Below are 25,031 nucleotides of genomic sequence, written 5' to 3' on the forward strand. Positions count from 1 at the left end.
GCTTAAATAGGGCACGCTATCTCACACACACACCGATGTGAATACCAAATCCCTCTTTTGGGGAGTTTATTCAGCCCTCTTGCATCAGAAATGCCTGTGCATAAAGCAAATAGAAAAAAAAAACATGATCAGTGTGCTGGCCTGCTGCTGTGTGATTGGTAAAAAACCCAAACTCTACTTGCATATGAGAGGAAGCTCAAGGTGGAAACAGAGGAGTTTCACATCTGTTGCTCTGCAGAATAAGGCTTGTTTGCTGTTTTTAGTGATTCTGAAAGTTAATGCTTCAAACCAGCAGCAGTTCAGGGACCAGGAGGCACATGGCTGCTCAGGGCTTTCACACCAGGAGCAGCCTGAGAGACATCAAACCCAGAGCTGTTATAAAACCCAATCCGTTCAAGGTGTCATCAGTGATACGCAGCCCTTTGGTAACATCTAGTGGCAAACATGGAAAACTACACTGTCACCAGATGACTCGGTTTGGGGTTTGACTTTCAGACTTCTAGCTTGGCCCTGTCAGGTAACTAACGCAGTTCTTCAGAGGTAAATTAGAAAACACTGTTAGCCATTAAACATGCTGATATGGAGCCTCAACAGTGCTGCATATCGCTGCCAAACACGGCAAAACTTTAGACCAGCAAGTAAAAAAGAAAAAGAAAGAAAAAACTATCACAGATCTCTCAGTCTGTGTCTGTGTCACATAATTTAATTCCATCTCTGTATCGGTATCACAGACATGCAGGAATGTGGAGCGTAATCACACTATGCTGAGTGTTTCTTCCTGTTTGGGGAGAATCACGTCTCAGCAGCAACTGAGGCAGCAGAACATTTGATTTACTCCAATAATACCACTCAAAAACGCTTAAAAAGCCCACAGGAGCTTTTTTTCTCACATTATTAGCTCTGAATTACACTGCTCTGCACCATGACACCTCTATTAGGTCATGTCTTAAACTACTGTTGGTCACTCAAAAGTGACTTGGAATCGAAGTGCAAATTATATGTTTTAACCTTTTATCTACGAGACATTTCATAATCTATAGCTCCTGTTGCTCCAACTGATTGATAAATCCTCCTAATCTTCTAAATCAGGGAGGGTCAAACGGTGTCATGCAGGTGTTTTAGCTGCTAGTGATTTATCATGACTGCGACTCTGCTTTGTCAACTAAATGACAGTTAGTGGTGCAAATAGAACTGAATAAAATAGCAATAAAGGGTCCAGATATTATATGTTTTAATACATCAAACTGTGTTTTTATCTGTGCAGCCAAATATGACAAATTTATAGCTTGTCTGTTTTTTTCCTTCCTTGTGGAGAACTTTGGATCTTTAAAAGTGCTCAGTAATAAAGATTATTTTGATCATTATTCCCCCTTGATCTCTCCAGATATTAAGATTTTTGTTCCTTGTATCATCATTGTGAAATGATTCTATTGTCTTTATGTTTACTAGAAATATAAACTATAGTGCAGCACCAAAGACATGACTGCAGTATAAATGCCATTTTATTGGAACATAAATGTACAGTTTAAGGCAATGCTGGTTCCATATTACACCCAGAATTATGTGAACTAAATGAAGTCATCTGTGCACGACAATGCATGAGCCACACTGTCATTAATTGTCTTTTTTGACTAAACTCAAACCCACTTTGGCACTTCAAAAAAGGTAACTTCATCACAGCCAGTCCCATAAACATTTTAATATTCTACATCTCTGGTGTAAGCAGGATCATGAGCCGTAATATACATCATTCATTTATTTTCACAATTTATGAGAACAGGAAAAGAGCAACACATACAGAAATTCAGATGTCAGCATTAGATATTCCAAAGAAAATCCCACCAGCTATTGATCAATGTGCATTTCCCAGAATTAAAACCTTTAAAAGTACACACAGATTTTCTATTCCAAGGACACAGGTGATTTAAAAATGAAGATGACACATCACTGGTGCCTTCCAAAGATGATAAACAGCAGTAAACGGTTTTCTCTTCCTGCATACATCCATGTCTGATAGGGATATACAGTAAAATAAATGAGGCTAAACTAGGTCAGTGGGTTTTTATTTTCAGTCTTTACTATTAAGTTGAAAGAGTTTCTGAGCCCATCTGTAGTATAAGAGGTAAATGATGCCAAATTTGTCTTGTAAAGTTGAACACACACCAGAGTGTCCCAGCTGGCAGGTAAATGCAATGCAAATGTTAAGAAGAAGAAACAACTGAGACTTGAATGTTTTTACATTGTAGAGGATCTGTTTTTCTGAGATGGTGGCTGTGTGAGGGTGTGAGCTGTAGCGTGTTGGGAAAAACTTCCACACCCAAACAAATGAGACGCTCACAAATTTACATTATCTTCACAGCTGTCAGGTAGGACTGTGAGAGCTGCTAATAATATGGGCCTTCAGTGTGTTTTGGATAAAGCAGTAATGTACAAGGACTAAGAAAATCATAAAAACTCTGATTTGTGCAGTTACACGAGCTACATCTCACATATAATAAGCAAAATCTTACGAATCGATGCAGTTAACACAATATAAACTGTTGTAATATTATATTACACAAATAGTAAGATCTAAATAATCTTGTGATAGTTACTGTAGAATTTTTACTTTACCATTCACAGTATTCAAACTCAATTAAAACCATTTAACTTCCAACCCTACAAGAGCAAACTAGAACCTTAAGACAATAAAACACACCAGCTGTAGAGGCTCATGTGGAGAAACCGTCTACATGCAAAGAAGTGGAATTGATAAAAAGAATAAATAATAAATTGCTAGAGATGGTTTCGTCTCCTTTCTGTCTCTCCTCTCCCTGTTTTCCCCTCATCAGGATTACTCATCATCCTTTCATTTCTCACTTCTCTGTTATTCGGGCTTGTCCAAGTCCTCAGTGACTGAAGGTGCATCCTTCTGCTGAAATAAAATAATCAGTTTGCCTGTGAACTTAAAAAACTTCTAGGACTTGATAATGATTAGTAAGACTGATTAGAATAATGTGTTGGTTTTTCTGAGACTCACCACAGTTCTGTCTTCTCTGCAGGAGCATTTCAGCCACTTTCTGTACTCCTCTCTCACCTGGAACACAGAAACAATTCAACAGTTCAGTTCTACAGGAAACACTGAATGAAGGGCTGCAGCTGTGGATTATTTTACTAATCAAGCACTCTATTGACTATTCTGGTGATTAATCCAGTAATCAGAATCCAGGCTTGACATGCACGATTCAGCAGCAAAACAGGAAGTGAGCGCGCTGTGCAACAGTAATAACCCTCCTGGTGGAACATGGGCGGACATCTGTGGTGTATAGGACATATATAAACGGTAAATGATCTGTATTTATATAACGCTTTACTATACCTGCAAGGTACCCAAAGCGCTTTACATGATACATCACATTCACACACTGATGGCAGAAGCTGCCATGCAAGGCGCTGAACACGACCCATCAGGAGTTCGGTGTCTTGCTCAGGGACACCTCGACATGGCACGACAGGCCGAGGGTCACCGAACCGGTGACCCTCCGGTTGCAAGACGGCCACTCTACCCACTCATCCATGCCACCCCCTCTGCAATATAGTATAATGCAGGGGTATAGTACATATATAGTGTAATACATGTATAGTACAGGAGTGTTGTACTAAAACTGCAGCCATGGGAACCCCTCATGAATGTAGTTGTTGATGCAGAAATCACATAAATCTGTTTTTATATTTGGTCAGTTTAAACTGCAGCTACTACAGCTGATAAAACACAAATAAGAAAAACTGATCAGTTTATTAGTATTGATTACAGAGAATATTCAATCAGTAACTTTAGTTTCACTTTAATTTGGCTCAAATTAAAGTGATTTCCTTCATTATAAGTCAGTGTCAGACCTACATGTACTTCAATACAGTATCATGTTTGAATAGAAGGAGCCCAACAGTTTTATTGTGCATCTGTCTGTTGTCAATAATCTCTGGCATGTATTGGTAAAATAAATATATTAACACATTAAACAATTTTCTGCTGCCATTCCTGTCTCATATCATTTCCAGGCACAGCGCTTTTTACTGTCATAAATTGGTCCTCATTGTTCTCCATTAAAACAATCTGTTGACAGAAGCAACTGAACACCATCAATTCATTTTGTCCAGAAAACGAGTCAAATGATGATTAAACGCTCCTGTCTGTGTGGACGAGTTTGAAGCAGAAAGTCTGAGTTCACAAAGAAAGGTGAAAACCATCTTCATACCTGTTAACTCTGACTGAGGTTTTAGTTTTTGTCGATTCACACAAAGAAAGTGTGACTATATCAAACTTAATAGCTCATTTGATAAATATTGTAAACACCAGAAAGGCTGCACCAGTTTAAACAGAAGCGTCCCATCAAATTCAGAATTCCCTTATAATTTATTGATTAGAAATTCAGGTCAGTATAGGATAAAGTCTGGGTTTTGGACTCGGACCGCGGTCAGCCAGTTAGTGACCTGGGGTCTAGTGGATTAAATGAAGCCTCGATTCAGGGAATTTTGCCTCAAAGAATTTTAGTGATCTAATAACTCAAGGAATCATTCCAGCCCTAAATAAATGCAATGCAACGTTGCAAAGTGCTACACCATGCACATCACACTCTATAAAGTAAGTTTGACACAGAAATAGTGAGAATTAGAGAGATAAAGATGAAGCACTACCTCCTTGTTGAGCAGACAGTGTACGATGTAAAGGCAGGTGCCCTGCTGGGAGTTGAGGATGATGAAGAGGACCTGGAAGAAAAGGTTTGTCTGGTACAAACCCAGAATCCATGTGCAGCCCAGTATGACGAACTGGGCCACGATTTTAAACACAATTATCCTGCAAGAACATCACACACAGAAGACAAAACACTTCTTAATATGTTGAGATTCATAGAGGTTGACCTGAATATCCGAATATTCAGTCGTGATGGAGTTATCTGAATATTACTTTGGAGATCCGAATCCCCCCCCCCCCCCCCCCCCCACACACACACACACACACACACAAACTTGACTTAGGTTTTAACCTAAACTGTGTCTCTCTCAAATTCCATTTCCAAATCTACCAAACATCTTAGCACAACAATAAATGCCATTAGCCACTGGTATATACTACTTTTCACTCCATGAAACTTATGTTAGAACATCAAATTAAGTATCTGCATAAAACTACCAAATAGATTCCAAACAGTGGCGGTTTTTCACGGAAGCCAAGGGAAGCCTGGCTTCCCCAAAAAATATGCAAGAAAGAAAAAATATAAATAATCTTCACCACTATGTATTTTATGTTTTATATTTTTGTCAGTCCTTGTTGTCAAAACACTACATCAGGCATTTCTGCTTTGTGAGGAGCAAAACAGCGCCCCTCTTGTCAAGCTCTTTTTGTGCATTACACTACGTCTGTCATGTCCTCTGCGCTGTCTGTCTGTTCAGAGGCCAGCTTCGCCTTGCCTCCCTTAGAGAAAAAAACAGCCCGTATTAGCCAATCAGACTGAAGCAAGGCTCATCGCTTAATGGTCGATGCGATGCATCATTAAAAAAACATAAGGGAGGCCAGATCAAATCTGGCTTCCAACCAATCACAAACTGTGATGAACAATACCCACACAGCAAGTATAGCCATCCCGTCTCATCCCGGCTCATCCCGTCGTGTGATCACATAAACATATACACATATGTCTATGTGATCACTCTCTCCTCCCCCCAGACGAAAATAGGAATATTCGGAGCGTGTCTCTTCCCTTCGCCTTCGGCCCACTTTGGCTCATCCTGCCGTGTTCAGCTCATCTCGGCTCATCTCAATTCGTGTTTCTTACCACCACCTGAATGGCCGGGTGGCTGCCGACTCTGACGTCACGCTTCACTTCGTTGCATAAACACAAGACAAGATGCCGAAGACCTCCGCTGTTTGGGGATTCTTCAGTTTAACTGAAGACAAAATGAAGGCAGTGTGCAATATTTGCGTCCGGGAGACCAGACGAATGGATCCAAATACTCAGGTGGGTCTCCTCCGGTCCGGGAGACCAGATGAATGGATCCGAATATTCGGGCCGTCTCCGCCACATCCCCCCACCCCGTCAGACATTTAATAGGACATTTTTTAATAGGGCCCGAATATCCGGAGACCAGAAACCACTATTCGGGCCAGCCCTAGTTGGATGTACTGACAAATTCTCTGAAACACTTTTGGAGACGGCTTATGGTAGAGAAATGAACATTCAATACACCAGCAACAGCTCTGGTTGACATTCCTGCTGTCAGCATGCCAACTGCACGCTCCTTTAAATCTTGCCACATCTGTGGCATTACGCTGTGTGATAAAACTGCACCTTTCAGAGTGTCCTTTTATTGTGGGCAGTCTAAGGCACACCTGTGCACTAATCATGGTGTCTAATCAGCATCTTGATACGGCACACCTGTGAGGTGGGATGGATTATCTCACCAAAGGAGAAGTGCTCACTATCACACATTTAGACAGATTTGTGAACAATATTGGAGAGAAATGGTGATATTGTGTATGTGGAAAAAGTTTTACATCTTTGAGTTCATCTCATAAAAAATGGGAGCAAAAACAAAAGTGTTGCGTTTATATTATTGTTGAGTGTACTTATAACAACCTGAAATTCAGGGAAAAAAATATGGACTAACCTTGAAGATTCCTACCTGGTGTCTTTGGATTGGGAAACATCACTTTTCATGTTGGCCAAAGTGGGTCTCAGACTCCATAGAGTAGCAGAGAACAAAATGCAATTGAGCTTAAAGAAGAAGAAAAGCACAAAAGCTGAGATCATACAGAAAGTAAGGAAATATGAATAAATTCAAAGAAGCACAGTTTTAGTCAATAACAGGAAGTTTAGTTGTCAGCAGCATTTGACTGTGATGGACCAGGAAATGTTGTGTAAGAATGTTTGTAGAGTAGAAAAACCTGTAGGATTGTTGTTTACACAAGGTTTGCTCAAACTTTTTGCCATTAGGATTGACTCATACTAAACATTTTCTCATGAACATTCGGTTTGATGAGTTATTTATCAGTCTTCGAGTTTTTTTTGTTTCTTTTGGGTGGGGGAAACTTTCTACTCATGATTGAGTCTACCCTGGAGTCTCCTCCCAGGTGGACATGCTTGGAAAACCTCCAATGGATGTTTCCTTGGAGGGTCTGAATCAGATGTCCAAACCACCTCAACTGGCTCTTTTCGATGCAAAGGAGCAACAGCTCTACTCCAAGCTCCCTCCGGATGTAGGCAGGGATATTCGTCTAAGGTTTTGATTTCTTAGTCAACCAAAGATGTCTTAACTGATTCTTATGTAATTTTTCCAGTAGAATCCAATTCTGCCTCATACATTTTTGTATCATGCATATTTAATGAGTTAATTAGCATTTTTGCATAAATTAATGCTAAAACTAAATTTCTTCAAAATGCAGCTGTATTTAACATAATAAATGGCAAATTTTCATATTTCTGTATTTATTTGAACTTAAAACATCAATTTTTATGTCAATGTGTGATGCAAAATTGATATAAAGAGATAATTTGCATAAAGTCTGTTAACCGATTCTTCAAATATGCCACTCAAAGGAATGCATTACAATGTCTTTGAATATGATATCCATATGTAAAAAGTTTTTAAAATAAAATTGTCGTAAACGTAAACAGATGCTAATCAAAATATATATTTATCATATATTCAGCAAAATGTAGTATTTATGGAACCTAATTTGCATATTGTCAATGACATAAACTCCTGTTTGTCCAGAAAAAAATACCAAAGTAAGTAGGTTGCTTACACAGTCTGCTACCTGAGAGCCCAGTATGAATCTTCAATCAACTGTCGGGTTTTGATGACATTTTGCTGAATGGATGCCATATTATCTGATTTAATCTACAAGAAAATGGGCATTCTACTCATCAATTTAATGTATCAGTCACAATTTTTAAAAGCAGTATTTATTGTGTACAGACTTTATCATTTTCTCAGTTGATCATATTAATCTTCTATATTTAAAACATTACCAGAATTCAACAATAAACTTCTCTGATATAATAATTATGTCAGCATTAGACCTATTCTTAAATATCTTAACATCATTTAAATGCATTGAATACAAAAAAAATCAACAGAAAAAGAAATCAAGCAACTTCAACAATGCAACAGTTACCTTGATTCATTCTTCCTGTAATGCAAAATAAATATTTAAATCTATGAACATCATAAAGGTTCATGTACATATTTTTTAAACCACCAGCAATGTAGATCTAAGTTTTTTCAATAAATCAAAACATACACACGGCTACCTGCTTGCAACACTCTTTTCATAATGTAATGTAACAAATTTTGATTATTAAACTAATTTTAACTTTTAAAAATTACCAGCCTGAGTGCATAATATACTGGCACATATTGTAAACTCCTGTTTGCAGATGTATGTGCATCTAAACTTAAAAAACATCATTGTAACATTCACATAAACATTCAACTTTGCATTTGTATTAACCATGTATGTTGTTACATACTGCAATATTTGGATAATTTATGCTACATTTCTAATTTATCTCTTCATGAGCATGTAAAGTGGAAGACAGTTGATTGAAGATTCATACTGGGCTCTCAGGTAGCAGACTGTGTAAGCAACCTACTTACTTTGGTATTTTTTTCTGGACACACAGGAGTTTATGTCATTGACAATATGCAAATTAGGTGCCATAAATACTACATTTTGCTGAATATATGATAAATATATATTTTGATTAGCATCTGTTTATGTTTACGACAATTTTATTTTAAAAATTTTACATATGGATATCAAATTCAAAGACATTGTAATGCTTCTCACCCTTCGAAATAGGTCTCAAAGGCTGAGCCCATCCACCCTGCAGAGAAAGCTCATTTTATTCGCTTGCGCCTGAAATTCAATTTTCTTGGTCCCTACCCAGAGCTCATGACCGCAGGTGAGGGTTGGCATGCAGATGGACTGGTAAATTGAGAGCTTCTCCTTGCGGCTCAGCTCCTTCTTCACCACGACGCCGCACCAATCTGCCTGTCCATCTCTCGTTCCATTTTCCTGTCACTTATGAACAAGGTCCCGAGATACTTGAATTCCTTTGCTCCACAACCCGGACTGAGCAACCCACCAGTTTCCGGCAGAGAACCATGGCCTTGGACTTGGAGGTGCTCTACATCCCCACTGCTTTTCACGGTCTGAGGAAGCCTACAGGACCACCTCATCTGCAAAAAGCAGAGAAGAGATCCTGAGGTCCCCAAACCGGATGCTCTCCTCACCTTGAATGTGCCTCAAGAACCAGTCCATGAAGACCACAAATAGGATCAGAGACGAGGGGCAGCCCTGGCAGAGTCCAACACCTACTGGAAACATGTCTGACTTTGTGCCGAGTATGCGGACATAGCTCTCACTTTGTTTGTACAGGGACCAAATGGCTTATATCAGCAAGCCCATTTCCCCATACTCCCACAGTACCCCTACAGAGGCCCACGGGGGACACGGTCGTAGGCCTTCTCCAGATCCACAAAACAAATGTGGAATGGCAGGTTGAATTCCCATGACCCCCTCAGCAGCTCCGCAAGAGTAAAGATCAGGGGCCTCATTTATAAAACATTGCGTAGGATCCATACTAAAAGTTTGCGTATGCCGAAAATCTGAAATGGGCGTATGCCCTTCGCCCCTGATTTATAAAACTGTGCGTAAGCACAGCTGCATGCAATTTCTTGATAAATCACACACCAGCTGGAAGATTGCACAGGTGGATCCACCTCACATTCCGCCCACAACACACCCACATTTTACCATGAATGGTCAATGCAAAGTAACTCATGAATGTATCTGTATATAAATAAGCTGCTGATCCACGGCATTTCACGCAGCGCCCCCTGCAGTCTTTTCACTGCTGTGTGTCAGGATGAATGAATCATGTGTTGACCCAGGCCACCCTGCCACTAAATTTGTTATGATCATGTCCGATGTACAAATAATTTGTACACTGATTGAATGTACATTTTTTCGGTTCACATAGAAAAATTCATCTTCACTCGGAGCCCTTACAGCAACATGAGTGCAATCAGTTACGCCGATTACATTTGGGAAACCGGACATTGCTGCAAATTGCCGTTTAATGTTGGCCTGTTCACCCACAGTGTAAGGAAACCTGATGTACTGACTGGTCATGTTTATAATGTCATCCAAAACAGCTGGCATTATTGCGCTGAGGGATGGTTGTGATATCCCAGACCTAAAGGACATCATTTAACTGTATATCAGACCCAGATAGGATTTAGACAACAAATGTAATCTCATATATTCTTCATATAAAACACATACCTGTCGGCCAATTCCCGCTGGAAGGAGCAGGTCTTGCCAGAAACCCCCGAGTCATCAGCTCCTGTGTCTGTACCGGGATGGCGTGGTTTCGGCGGGTGGGTCTGTCTAAGACGGCCCAGTTCAGCACATAGATCCAAGAGTACTGCTCTAGGAAATCTGAATTGGCTTATTAGCCAGTCATCATCATGGGCAAATCCCCGTGATCCCTAAAATCTCTCTCCATTCTTAACGTGATCTTCCAGCAATGCCAGCGCATCCATTGTGCCACATTACGCACGGCTGTCACCCGCTATTTATCGGCTTGATCAGCGATTGGACTGATTGTCACATGCCTTTTCCAAATTAGTAATCAATCAGTGCCACTCACCGCTCTATATCATTTGAAGATGGAAGTTTGATATATGAACATAGTTCTGCAAATACAAGTCGTAGGCCGAATGGCGCACTATATGAACATCGACAACAATGAGGGTTTATGATTATCCGGCTCTACAAGTCTAATATGTGATAACAATAAAGGTTTGGCATCAATCTGGTTTCAATTCGCCACTTCACCTTCCGGCACTGCCGTTCCCTCCGTCTCCAAAATGTGCATAAGCAAGCATCAAAGTTGGCGCACCGGCGCGCACTTTCTCACGGCAAGTTTGTTTTTAGAAATCACAACGTACACAGCGTACGCCACTTTCTATGCAAAGGTTGTGATTTACGCCACTTTCTAGCCCTGTTTTGTGCGTAAGCAAGCATCAAGCATCAAGGTTGGCGCACCGGTGCGCACATTCTCACGCCAAGTTTGTTTTTATAAATCACAACCTTTGTGTAGAAAGTGGCGTACGCCACTTTCTAGCCCTGTTTTGTGCGTACGCAAGCTTTATAAATGAGGCCCCTGGTCCATTGTTGCACGACCAGGATGGAATCCACATTGCTCCTCCTGGATCTGAGGTCTGACAGTCGATCAGGGCCTCCCTTCCAGCAACCAAGACTAAACTTTCCCGGGGAGGCTGAGAAGTGTGATACCCTGGGAGTTGGAAAACACTCTCCGGTCACCCTTCTTGAAGATGGGAACCACCATCCTGGTCTGCAACTCCACAGGCACTGTACTCGATGTCAACGTGACATTCAGCATCTCAAGGCGAATCTCGACCACACCTGGTACCTTGCCACCAAGCATGTTCTTAACTGCCTTGGCAACCTCTACCACGGATATGGACAAAGAATCACTTGAGTCGTCAGGCCCGGCCTCCTCCGCAGAGGACATGTTTAGCGCGTGGTGATACAACTACGAAGTCGATCATCGACCTTTGGCCTAAGGTGCCTGGTACCAGGTACACTTATGAGCAACCTTATGCTTGAACATGGTGTTTGTTACAGCCAATCACTGACTATCACACAAGTCCAATAACAAAACACCGCTTGGGTTCAGATCGGGCAGGCCGATTCTCCCAGTCACTCCCCTCCAAATTTCTCCATCATTGCCCACATGTGCATAAGCACAAACAATAGTCAGAATATTCCCCTCCATGTCATACAGAAGTGATCTTCTCATTTTCCAGGGAGAACTCCAACTCAGGCAGGTGCTCAGGCAGGAGCATGTGTGTATCCCCACATTTGCCCAGCACCTCTCACCCTGGGCAACTCTGGAAAAGGAGAGAGTCCAACTCCTCAACTCCTCCCCAGGATTTTGGTTCTGGAAACTTTGCTGTGCGTGGAGGTGAGCCCAACTATGTCTAGCTGGTACCGCTCCACGTCCCACACCAGCTGAGGTTCCTTCTCCATTAGTGAGGTGACGTTCCATGTCCCTACAACAAGTCTATGCCACCATGGGGTGGTGCGCCCAGTCACCTGCTCTTGCCTACTGCCCAGAGGGCATAGCACTCGACCCCGATTTCTGGTCCTGCAGGTGGTGGGCCTATTGGGTAGTTCCAGTATGCAGCATTTTTCTTTATGAAGTTGGCTTAAAATGAGTCCAGAAAAGTTGAAATTTGGGAAAACTATGCTATGCTGGCCCGATATTTTGTTGCAATAGTTGGGATGCATTTTTAAATATGCAGCATACTCACTCCAAGGATAGCAATCACTGGGCCTGTTAAAGCCCAGTTGAAGTTGCGCTGCCTCGAGAGCCAGCACCTGCAGCAGAATCACACACAGACAATTTGTCAACATAGAAGAATGTAGGAGAACATGAATGTTACTGTTTGTTCTACTCACGCCTGTGCTTCAGTAGCACCGTATCCATCAGAATACACCAGCGCAGAAATGCCCACAATCACAAACGGAACTCCGTAGCCAATCAGGTAGAGCAGCGGCCTGGGGAGACCGTCTCTCTGGATGACCTGCACCTTGGAGAGCCTTCGGACCAGCAGATGAAGCTGCAGGGCCTCCAGCAGCATCCACACAAAGCTGGCAACGACTAAGAAGTGGAGAAGTCCTGCCATGACAGTGCAGGCCAGCTGTAGGGACACAGAAAGGGAATGTTGAAACCAATCAGAGCGTTCTCCAAACACCTTCAGCTCAGCTTCACTACACAGATGTTAAAGTGTCTCAGTCTGATTGTACCTCGTCATCCAGAAATCTGTCATTCCACAGTAGTAGCAGATGAGATGAACCGAGGTTGAGGCAGAGGTGAAGGCGAGCTGTGTTGTTGATTTTTGGGTTCCAGCTGCACAGGAGGAAGGTGAGGATGGCCAACGCAAAGAAGAACAGTCCGACAATTACACATATTCGGTTCAGCCACTCTAAGAAATCACTTTGTGGTGGAGTCTGAAAATGCAGAGAGACAGATGTTGATGGACATGATCTTGGGTTGTTCTCATGAGGAAATTGTAATGGTGAAAAAATGTATGTAAGTGCTGGACACATATTCAGACTCCTTCACAGCACTGGGTTGGCCAACAAAAGGCTATTTTTAGACTATGGACCATGTTTAGAGGTGGCAGTTCACAATATTTCCCAAAAACTTGAAAGTATCTGCCATGAAAAATGGAATAAACTGTCCAAATCCAGGTGGGCTGACAAGGAGGTCCCGCTAAGTACTGAATTAGAGGTGTGAAGACTTTAGAATCTGGGAGATTACAGTTTCTGATATTATGCAAAAACATGTTTTTAGGGTAAATTGGTGGGAAATTGCAATTTGATCCATTTTTAATTAGCTCTACAACACAATAAAGTGTGCAAATAGTTGTCACAGCCCCGGCATGACACCTCATTTTTCTGCCGTGTACTCCTCTGCTGTAGGTGGGTCTCCTCTCTTGTGGCTGCTGGTTGCCAGCATGGATGGAGAGCAGCTGTAGGAGCCGCACACCTGCAACTCATTGTCATCCTCACCAACTGCTGTACAGATGGGTTCTGCACTGCACACATCGTCGGATCCTACGTTCTGCTTGCCAGTTACACTAAGGTGATGGTGTGTGCCACATCCTCTAAACCTCCTGGAGCAGCTTGCCTTTCCCCTTCAGAAGATCCTCCTATCTGAGGACGAGGACCCCTGCCGTCCTCCAGGAGGGAGGACGTGGATCCCCAGACTGCTTTGGTTGACCCCGCTTCCCAAAGAGGACCTGGTGTCATCCCTGGTCGTCGCTGCCATGCTCTGCCGATCGCCGTGATCGCACGTGCCTCATCTGACTTCCCCCCTCCCTCACCTTTAGTGAGTTCTGGCCTAGATAATTATTTAAATAATTATTATTTGTAAATAAAAACTTGTGTAATTTTCCAACTGCCTGCCACCTGCTCTGTATGCTCTGACTTCAGGTTCACCTCCCATGTACCGTGACAATAGTGAAGGGTTGAGTGTATAACTCTAAAACAGGAGTTTCAGAATCCTCTACTGTGTCTCTGACCAAAAGGTATTTTTACAACATAGATAGAAATTGGAAATACCTCCCCAATCTGCATGATGAGGGCAAAGGTAGAAAGGTGAGAGCAGCTGCAAACCGTGTGGTTTTCCTCCGAGTGTGAAACCCAGCAGCCCTCTACTGACCAATGAAAGGTCTCTCCACCTTCTCCATCATCCTTCGGCCTCTCTTCATTGTTCGGGCTTCTGTTGTCCCAGTACACACAGGTGGCAATTCCTGATTCGGGTACTTTCTGCAAAAACCAAGAGAAATGGACTGAAAGCATGAAAAGTGTTTTTAGATAAACACACAGGAGGACAATTAATATGCTGCAGCAGCACCTTGTGGAAGATGGTGAAGTTGACGGGCTCTGTGAGGTTGGTGTTGATTGTTTTGGGTAATATGGCAGTGAAAACATCCGAATACATCTCCGTCTTGTTCTCTGATTTGAAATATTGATGACTAAGAAGGTTTTCTGTCCCATTCAGTGTCAGAAAGGCAGCAGCTGCAGAACCTGGGGATGTCCACACCACAAAAGAAATGAACAAATATTACTTTTTTCTTGGTTGCAGTCATCAACCAATTTACTGAATTTCCCTTCGTGGATGAATAAACTGATTCTATTCTATTCTATTCTATTCTATTCTATTCTATTCTATTCTATTCTATTCTATTCTATTCTATCATCTTTTCTTCCAATCCACTCTCTCACCATTGTTGGCGCTGGCTAGAGCTTCAATGTTGATTTCCATGGTCAGGTTTTGGACAGAGAGGCGGGCAGCCTTGTTGTGTTGACTCTCAGGACCAATGGCCAGAAGGTCCAAATCTTAGATGTGGATAAGGATTACTTTACTTTATATTCACTGTGGTTTTATATATGGGCCATGTAGACAATAATGAAGCTTTTCTCACCCACTGTTGGAGTCTTCACTGCTTTTCTGATGTCACTCTCAGTTGGTGGGACCATCGCAGCAACTAGGCGGTCTAAGATGACAAGAATGTAACTTCCAGTCTCTCCGTCTCCTTCACTGCCCACAGTTTGTGTCTTGGCACGTTTTCCTATTTCCTGCAGGAATTTAAGTCAGTGTGATCAAAAAAATACACATGCACACATAAGATATGGTATAAAGTTGGAATTCTGTTGGGTGTTTCGTACCATGAGTGCAGAAAAACAGTTTGCTACCGTCTGTAAAGAAGAGGGAAGATGAAGCATTATTGCTGTGTGTTACATTACATACAGGAACTGTGTCTTCAGTCTCCACACTGAAAACACACCATGCTGTGATTTGCATTTGTTGCTCAGAGCAAGTTTATAACTACATACCGCCTCTGGTAGGATGATGTTTGTGTTCTTCAGTTGTTCATCCATAATGTTCAGGAAAGTTCTTTCCTTTGTCTGTCCCTGAAACAAATGTGTGTGTGTTCAGTATTTATCTACTGTATACCAACTATCTGACCACTTTCAGTTCAAAGGAAAGTACACTGTAACCTTTTCTAATCTCAAAGTCACAACATTTTCATTGCACAGTAGTGAGACTTTTTTAATGGAACTAATTTACTCTCAGTCAAGATCCTGAAATATCACAGTTCTTTTGAGAGGAGTTGCATATTTGTTTGGACTTTATGATGTATTACATGAAAAATAGCCTTTTAAAAGACAAATGTCAATGGATCCTACCTTGTGGGGCTTGATTTCATCTAGAATAACTTCCAGACCTGCCAATAATTTACAAAAATATTGTGTGTGACCACTTTATATCTTCATTAATATTAACTATTAAGTTTGACAATGCTCACTTCTGCAATATGAGACGCCTTTCTCCCAGAAGATTCCAGTTGAGGGGTAGAGTCCTTCAGTACAGGAACAATGGTAGGTGCCAGGTACATTAGTACACTCAGCATTTTTACCACATATATCAGGAGTCTCACTGCACTCATCTGTATCTGTGGAGGAGAGAACACACAGGTCAGGAAGTTTCTGTGTGTCTGTGATCTATATGCTGCACATCTAAATAACACAGTGAATGTAAACAAACAGCAATCAAGAGAACACACCCGTGCTGTCCAGCAGATAATAAAAGAAGCTGATGCAGTTGTAAGATCCGTTTGAGTTCATGCAGTCAGTGTGAGGTCCACAGACAGCAGAGTCTTCAGCACACTCATCAATATCTGTTAAAGAAAAATAAATACAACACACACAAAAGTGGATTTGGGCCCACACTCTCTCACTGTGTGGCACTCACTTTCACAGCACACATTTTAATCTCAGTTATTGATCTTAAATTTAGAACTTATTTCACTCCCACCAGTGGTGTTTTTCTAGTGAGTATACTCCAATTTTTCCCCTTCTAGCCTCAGTTCTCATATATGTGAGAACTTGACCTGTGAGACACACACACACACACACACACACACACACACACACACACACACACACACACACACACACACACACACACACACACACACACACACACACACACACACACACACACACAGTAGTAGCAACTCCTTTATTCAAACTACCAATTAGATACACACGTGGACAAAATTGTTGGTACCCCTCAGTTAAAGAAGGAAAAACCCACAATTCTCACTGAAATCACTTGAAACTCACAAAAGTAACAATAAATAAAAATTTATTGAAAATTAAATAATCAAAAACAGCCATTACTTTTGAATTGTTGATTAACATAATTATTTAAAAAAACAAACTAATGAAACAGGCCTGGACAAAAATGATGGTACCTCTATAAAAGATTGAAAACTATTTGACCAGAGTGACATGATTAACTCAGGTGTGTCATTTAATTGACATCACAGGTGTTTCCAAACTCATAATCAGTCAGTCTGCCTATTTAAAGGGAGACAAGTAGTCACCCTGCTGTTTGGTGAAAAGGTGTGTACCACACTGAACATGGACAACAGAAAGCGAAGGAGAGAATTGTCCCAGGACATCCGGAAAAAAATGATAGACAAACATCTTAAAGGTAAAGGCTATAAGACCATCTCTAAACAGCTTGAAGTTCCTGTGACAACAGTGGCTCATATTATTCAGAAGTTCAAGACCCACGGGACAGTAGCCAACCTCCCTGGACGTGGCCGCAAGAGGAAAATTGATGACAAATTGAAGAGACGGATCGTTGGAATTGTATCCAAAGAGCCCAGAGCAACCTCCAAAGAAATTAAAGGTGAACTCCAAGGCCAAGGTACATCAGTGTCAGATCGCACCATTCGTCGTTGTTTGAGCCAAAGTGGACTTCATGGGAGACGACCAAGGAGGACACCACTGCTGAAAAAAACTCATAAAAAAGCCAGACTGGAATTTGCAAAAATGCATGTTGACAAGCCACAAAGCTTCTGGGAGAATGTCCTTTGGACAGATGAGACCAAACTGGAGCTTTTTGGTAAGGCACATCAACTCTATGTTCATAGACTCAAAAACCAAGCATACGAAGAAAAGAACACTGTCCCTACGGTGAAACATGGAGGAGGCTCAGTAATGTTTTGGGGCTGCTTTGCTGCATCTGGCACAGGGTGTCTTGAAAGTGTGCAAGGTACGATGAAATCTGAAGACTATCAAGGCATTCTGGAGAGAAATGTGCTGCCTAGTGTCAGAAAGCTTGGTCTCAGTCGCAGGTCATGGGTCTTCCAACAGGACAACGATCCAAAACACACAGCCAAAAACACCCAAGAATGGCTGAGAGAAAAGCGTTGGACTATTCTAAAGTGGCCTTCTATGAGCCCAGATCTGAATCCCATTGAACATATGTGGAAGGAGCTGAAACATGCCATTTGGAGAAGACACCCATCAAACCTGAGACAACTGGAGCTGTTTGCTCATGAGGAGTGGGCCAAAATACCTGTTGACAGCTGCAGAACGCTCATTGACAAATACAGAAATCGTTTAATTGCAGTGATTGCCTCAAAAGGTTGTGCAACAAAATATTAAGTTATGGGTACCATCATTTTTGTCCAGCCCTATTTCATTAGTTTGTTTTTTTAAATAATTATGTTAATCAACAATTCAAAAGTGATGGCTGATTTTGATTATTTAATTTTCAATAAATTTTTATTTATTGTTACTTTTGTGAGTTTCAAGTGATTTCAGTGAGAATTGTGGGTTTTTCCTTCTTTAACTGAGGGGTACCAACAATTTTGTCCACGTGTGTACTTATAGACATTATAGCATCAGCAGCTCCTCTTCCCTGCCATCTAGTAGAGCTGATGTTTCCTCTTCATCAGGCTCCCTTTCCTAAACGTTAACGTTAGCTTCAGCTAAAGTGCTCCCTAAAGCGGCAGTATTCACAGGACAAGCAACAGGCTTATTAAAAGACTGAAATAGTTTAATTTGACTTTGCTTTCTTTTTGTTATTTTTTCTCCACTGACTGGTGTTGGATCATTAGAGGTTGTTGACTCATGTCCCTCTTCTTCTAAGCCAGGGGTCTTCTTCTTTTCCTTTCGTCTTTTCCCTTCAGGGGTTGCCACAGCGAATCAATTGCCTCCATCTAACCCTGTCTGCTGCATCCTCTTCTCTCACACCAACCACCTTCATGTCCTCTTTAACCACATCCACAAACCTCCTCTTTGGTCTTCCTCTAGGCCTCCTGCCTGGCAGTGGGAAACTCAGCATCCTTCTACCAATATATTCACTCTCTCTCCTCTGGACATGTCCAAACCATCTCAGTCTGGCCTCTCTGACTTTATCTCCAAAGGCTCTAACATGTGCTGTCCCTCTGATGTACTCAGTCCTGAGCCTATCCATCCTGGTCACTCCCAAAGAGAACCTCAGCATCTTCAGTTCTGCTACCTCCAGCTCTGCCTCCTGTCTTTTCCTCAGGGACACTGTCTCCAGACCAAACAACATGACTGGTCTCACCACAGTTTTGTAAACCTTTCCTTTCATTTTAGCTGAAACTCTTCTATCACACATCACACCTGACACTTTTCTCCAGCCGTTCCAGCCTGCCTGTACACGCTTCTTCACCTCTTTTCCACACTCTCCATTGCTCTGGACTGTTGACCCTAAGTACTTAAAATCCTCCACCTTCTTGATCTCTTCTCCCTGTAACCTCACTCTTCCACTTGGGTCCCTCTCATTCACACACAGATACTCCGTCTTGCTGCGACTAACCTTCATTCCTCTCCTTTCCAGGGCAAACCTCCACGCCTCGAGCTTCTCCTCCACCTGTTCCCTGCTCTCACTACAGATCACAATGTCATCTGCAAACATCATAGTCCATGGAGACTCCTGTCTAACCTCGTCTGTCATCCTGTCCATCACCATAGCAAACAAGAAGGGGCTCAGAGCTGATCCCTGATGTAGTCCCACCTCCACCTTGAACTCCTCTGTCACACCAACAGCACACCTCACCACTGTCTTACAGTCCTCATACATGTCCTGCACCACTCTAACATACTTCTCTGCCACTCCAGACTTCCTCATACAAAACCACAGTTCCTCTCTGGGCACCCTGTCTGAAGCTTTCTCCAGATCTACAAAGACACAATGCAGCTCCTTCTGACCTTCTCTGTACTTCTCTATCAACATCCTCAAAGCAAATATTGCATCTGTTGTACTCTTTCTTGGCATGAAACCATACTGCTGCTCACAGATGTTCACCTCTGCCCTTAGTCTAGCTTCAACTGCTCTTTCCCATAGCTTCATCGTGTGGCTCATCAGCTTTATTCCTCTGTAGTTGCCACAACTCTGCACATCTCCCTTGTTCTTAAAGATGGACACCAGCACACTTCTCCTCCATTCCTCGGGCATCTTCTCACTATCTAAGATCCTGTTGAACAACCCAGTCAGAAACTCCACTGCTACCTCTCAGAGACACTTCCATGCCTCCACAGGTATATCATCAGGACCAAGTGCCTTTCCACTCTTCATCCTCTTCAATGCCCTCCTCACTTCATCCTTACTAATCTTTGCTACTTCCTGGTCCACAACAGTCACCTCTTCTACTCTTCGTTCTCTCTCATTTTCCTCATTCATCAACTCTTCAAAGTACTTTTTCCATCTTCCCATCACACTGTTGGCACCTGTCAACACACTTCCATCCTTATCCTTTATCACCCTAACCTGCTGCACGTCCTTCCCATCCCTGTCTCTCTGCCTTGCCAACCTGTACAGGTCAGTCTCTCCCTCCTTACTGTCCAACCTAGCATACAAGTCATCGTAAGCCCCTTGTTTGGCCTTTGCCGCCTCTACTTTCACCGTACGCTGCATCTCCCTGTACTCCTGTCTACTCTCTTCAGTCCTCTCAGTGTACCACTTCTTCTTAGCTAACCTCTTTCTCTGGATCCACTCCTGTACCTCCTCATTCCACCACCAAGTCTCCTTATCTCCTTTCCTTCCAGATGACACACCAAGTACTCTCCGACCTGTCTCCCTGATCACATTTGCTGTACATGTCCAGTCATCTGGAAGCACCTCCTGACCATCCAAAGCCTGTCTCAACTCTTTCCTGAAAGTCATACAACACTCTTCCTTTTTCAGCTTCCACCATTTGGTCCTCTGCTCTGCCTTTGCCCTCTTCATCTTCTTCACCACCTGGGGCATCCTACACACCACCATCCCATGCTGTCTGGCTATACTCTCACCTACCACTACTTTGCAGTCACTGATCTTCAGATTACACCGTCTACACAAGATGTAGTCTACCTGTGTGCTCCTACCTCCACTCTTATAGGTCACCCTATGTTCCTGCCTCTTCTGGAAGAAAGTATTCACTACAGCCATTTCCATCCTTTTTGCAAAGTCAACCACCATCTGTCCTTCTGCGTTCCTCTCCTGGATACCAAACCTGCCCATGACCTCCTCATCATCTCTGTTTCCTGCACCAACATGTCCATTGAAGTCTGCACCAATGACAACTCTCTCACTTCTAGGGATGCTCTGCATCACTTCATCAAGGTCCAACCAGAATTACTCCTTCTCCTCCAGCTCACATCCTACCTGTGGAGCATACCCACTAACAACACTGAACATCACACATTCAATTTCTAGCTTCATGCTCATCACTCGATCTGACACTCAAAACTCCTCCTTCAAGATAACTCCTACTCCATTTCTCTTCCTATCTACACCATGATAGAACAACTTGAACCCTGCTCCTAAACTTCTAGCTTTACTACCTTTCCACCTGGTCTCCTGGACACACAGTATGTCCACCTTCCTCCTCTGCATCATGTCAACCAGCTCTCTACCTTTTTCTGTCATAGTTCCAACATTCAAAGTCCCTACTCTCAGTCCTAGACTCTTGGTGTTCCTCTTCTCTCTCTTCCTACGAACACACCTTCCTCCCCTCCTTCTTCGACCAACAGTCGTCCATTTTCCACCGGCACCATGTAGGTCGACAGCACCGATGGCAGTCGTTAACCCGGGCCCAACCGATCCGGTATGGAAGTCATACATTTGATTCACATGCTTGATTTGGCCAAAGTTTTACGTCGGATGCCCTTCCTGACACAACCCTCTGTATTTATCTGGGCTTGGGACTGGCACAATAAGACACTGGCTTGTGTCCCCTTGCGGCTACATTTCTTTTTCTAAGCCAGGGGTATTTAGCTAAAATTCAGAGAGGTCCAGTCAGAGAAAATGTATTAAAGCAAAAGTCCAGAACATCATAATGTCTAACTTGAGTTAGTGTGATATATGTTGTTGTAACCTGGTAGTTTTATTAGGGTCTACCTGTAATCAAAAAATGACCGTCAAATAAATTCAGTATGGTTCAAAAACATTTTGACAACATTTATTAAAAAATAACTTTTTATATAACTGGATATCTTTAAGTGTAGAACTTGAAAAAAAATCATGAACAACCTGAACCAACTTCTATACATCTTTAACTATATCTAAATCTCATAAATGTTAACAAATGAACCCTTTTACATTTTTTCCTGTCTTCTATCACTCCCCTTTTAGATCTGCTGATTAATGTAGTGACTCTGAACAGCCAACTCCCATCGAGTGAGAACCGACTCCCAACTTATTTAATGGAGTATGGAGTTGAACACTGTTCTCTCAGAAACCGTGTTATGGGATCCTAGGTTAAAGATGCTTGCCTTCAGTGACAACAGAGCTGTTGATGAGAAACTTCAGAGAATAAGAGCAGCAGCAGCCTGACACCTCCACCATTAGAGGACCAAGTGGAGGAGGAACCTCAAACTTCTGCTGTGTGGAGCCTCTTTGATGGAAGAGCTACAGGAGATGATTCAGGAGAAATTCTACAGCTGATGTGGTAATGGAGGATCATATCTAGAGGAAGCCCTCATCCAACCAGCAGACGACCCACTGAGCTGGAGGCAGGACAAGGCCTCAGTCTGCCCCACCTGATGAAGGTGATGGAGGGGAGACTGTGTATTGTGACAACTTCTGTTCCATCTGAGAGAATCTTCTCAAAAACAGAGCCGATACCAAAAGGAGAAATATCAGCCCACCCAAGCTCAGCCATCTGATTTTTCTGAATGTCAGCCTGCTCCGAGGACATTTATACTGTTTGAATACTGAGTTTGGTTCTGTTTCTGTTCTGGTTGTGTGGGTTTGTGTGCAGAGTTTTGTTCATTTGTTTTTTGTGCAAAAACGTTTGATTGAAATATTAAAACAAAAGTAAGAATGCCTGTTTTTGTAACAAAACAAATGCACAAAATGAGGCAATTATAAGGCTTCTCATAAAAACACTGAATGCAAAAGAGTTTGTCAGTACACAAATTATTCCTATTTGCCAGGTTAGGCTAAAATATGAGGCTACAAACAATACTAAATTAGGAGCCGTTTGGGAGCCAAAAGAGCTGGCTCTTCTTTGGAAGCCATGCCAAAAGAACCAGCACTGAAAAGAGCTGAACTTCCATCACTACTGTCCTCCTCTCTGTCCCTCACCTCTCAGCTGTTTTTTGAAGGCAAAGCTGGGATGCAATGCAGCGACTTCATTGGCTGAGTAGCGTCACGTGTGATGGCTGAAATTGTACATAATTGGTTTGTGTGTTTTCTGAGCTAATAGACCAATGATAAACACTGGAAAACTGCGCCGGTAAAATAGAAGCGACCTGTCACAGGGTTTCTGCAGGGCATTAGTCATTAAGTTGATTTTATGAAAATTAAGGAGTTAAATGGCATTAAAAATCATTAAACTTGATTTTCAGTGGCATTCAAAATTATTTCTGCAGTTTAAGAAAATATTTGACAATAATAACATAATAATATATAATTATAGACTGCAATTCATCAGATATGTGCATCTGCGTAAACATGCCGAAGCATAGTGATAATTGTACCGGCCGGTTGGGTACAATTGCCAAAAACTGGATGTATGTAAAGTGGCCGCCAGGCTGGACCAGGAGGAGAGCTGGGAAATGGGAAATGGAAATTCCAACAAAAATAGTTAGAAAATGTGGATTTCAGAGAATGACTGCAGCCCTTGGGTGGTCAGGGGTGGTTTCCGGGTTCAGAAACAATGAAATATAGGGACAGTTTTCATATAAAAATCATCTTTTACAAAAAACAAATCTGTGTAATGTGTTGAGTTCACGGTCGTGGCATTAAATTTTTACAGTATAGCATTAAAATGGCATTAAAAATGGCATTAAATCTGACTGACTAATTTCTGCAGAAACCCTGTGTCAAATGTACACCCATCTGGACAACGTTAGGGTCCACCGGATCCGTACCACGGTTCATTTAGTGACCCCTGTTCTAAGCCATACACCTTCACTGCTTTGTAACACTGATGTAGCCAGGCTAAAAATTTCAAACTTTATGGTGTAGTAGTGTTGGAATAAGGTTTAATAAAATTAGGGATAAGAAGTACATTTGAATAAATAAATATTAAATAGTCAACAATAAATAGTTTAGTAAACTGTTGTTAAAATCCATACATTTCATTGTGACTAACATTGTTAAGTTCATGGTTAAAATGTTTGATTGTGAATATTTTATTTCATGTTTAAAATATTTAGTTGTGATCCTGTTTGTTCTTTGACCTGTGACCTTTGACCTGTGAATGGGGAAGTGACGTACAGGCAGTGAGAGAGAAAGAGAAGGGACCGCACGGACGGCAGAGAGAGACACGCACGTGTTCAGACGGCGAGCGCTAATGCCAGTTTTGTGCTGTAGATTGTCAGTGAGATAGTCTATGAAAGGATGTGCCATGAGACCGCTGAGTAAGCGACAGATAATTTCTACTCAAAGTTCTGTTACTCATGCTTTCGTTCATTAGCTAAGTGAATGGCTAAGCCAATTAGCATTACGATCGGACTGTGGTTTCAGTTAGCTAACACAGCTAGCCACGTAGCCTATCCTGGATTGTGTCCGACCTGGAGACCGTGAGAGGGATACCAGATAGCGCTCTGAGTGACCGGAAAAGCTCAGAGTTCCTTTGGCAATGTGGAAATATATGAGGAGAGCGCCGCTGGAGTTGCAGTGTGTCGTCGATTCGTCTGCTAATGGACCGAGGTTATAGGACCGGTAGGAGTCACTGGACGCCGACAGTTCGCTGAACAGAGGTATCACGCTTATTGCTTTGTTTTGCTCATTATTGAGTGAAGAACTGTGGAGTTTCCTTTGAGGAATCCCAGGCGACATATCAGGCCTGCACCTTGTGTTTTTTTTTTTGGGATGAATTGCTGGCTAAGAGACTAGTTAATGGTGTGCACACCCTAGCTAAAGGGACAATTTGAAATAGAAAAAACTGTTATTGTGATTCTTTCAGTATTAGCATTATTATGATGAAGTTGGTTTGATGTGAAGCTGAATTGTGGCTGTGTTTGTTGCTTATGTGCATTCATTCCCATGAATCTGGGTTTAATTAAAGTGGGATTTGTTGTAGTTTGACTATTCTGCTACAGTTATTGATTTAAATGGTCCATAAAC

At 42.1% G+C, this 25,031-nt stretch overlaps 1 protein-coding gene across 1 annotated transcript in view; it reads right to left on the minus strand.

The window, feature by feature from the left end:
- Positions 1 to 2,848: 2,848 nt before the first annotated feature.
- The window catches only part of LOC127531693 (adhesion G protein-coupled receptor E3-like), a 32,818-nt gene continuing 10,635 nt past the window's right edge, over positions 2,849 to 25,031 (minus strand). The window contains 11 exon segments of the mRNA XM_051941528.1: positions 2,849 to 2,911; positions 3,020 to 3,076; positions 4,675 to 4,834; positions 6,661 to 6,752; positions 12,388 to 12,454; positions 12,536 to 12,777; positions 12,884 to 13,087; positions 14,204 to 14,410; positions 14,499 to 14,671; positions 14,870 to 14,983; positions 15,070 to 15,223. Coding sequence (XP_051797488.1) covers positions 2,849 to 2,911; positions 3,020 to 3,076; positions 4,675 to 4,834; positions 6,661 to 6,752; positions 12,388 to 12,454; positions 12,536 to 12,777; positions 12,884 to 13,087; positions 14,204 to 14,410; positions 14,499 to 14,671; positions 14,870 to 14,983; positions 15,070 to 15,223 — 1,533 coding nt within the window.

Source organism: Acanthochromis polyacanthus, chromosome 21, assembly GCF_021347895.1.
Source record: "Acanthochromis polyacanthus isolate Apoly-LR-REF ecotype Palm Island chromosome 21, KAUST_Apoly_ChrSc, whole genome shotgun sequence".
NCBI lineage: Eukaryota > Metazoa > Chordata > Actinopteri > Pomacentridae > Acanthochromis > Acanthochromis polyacanthus.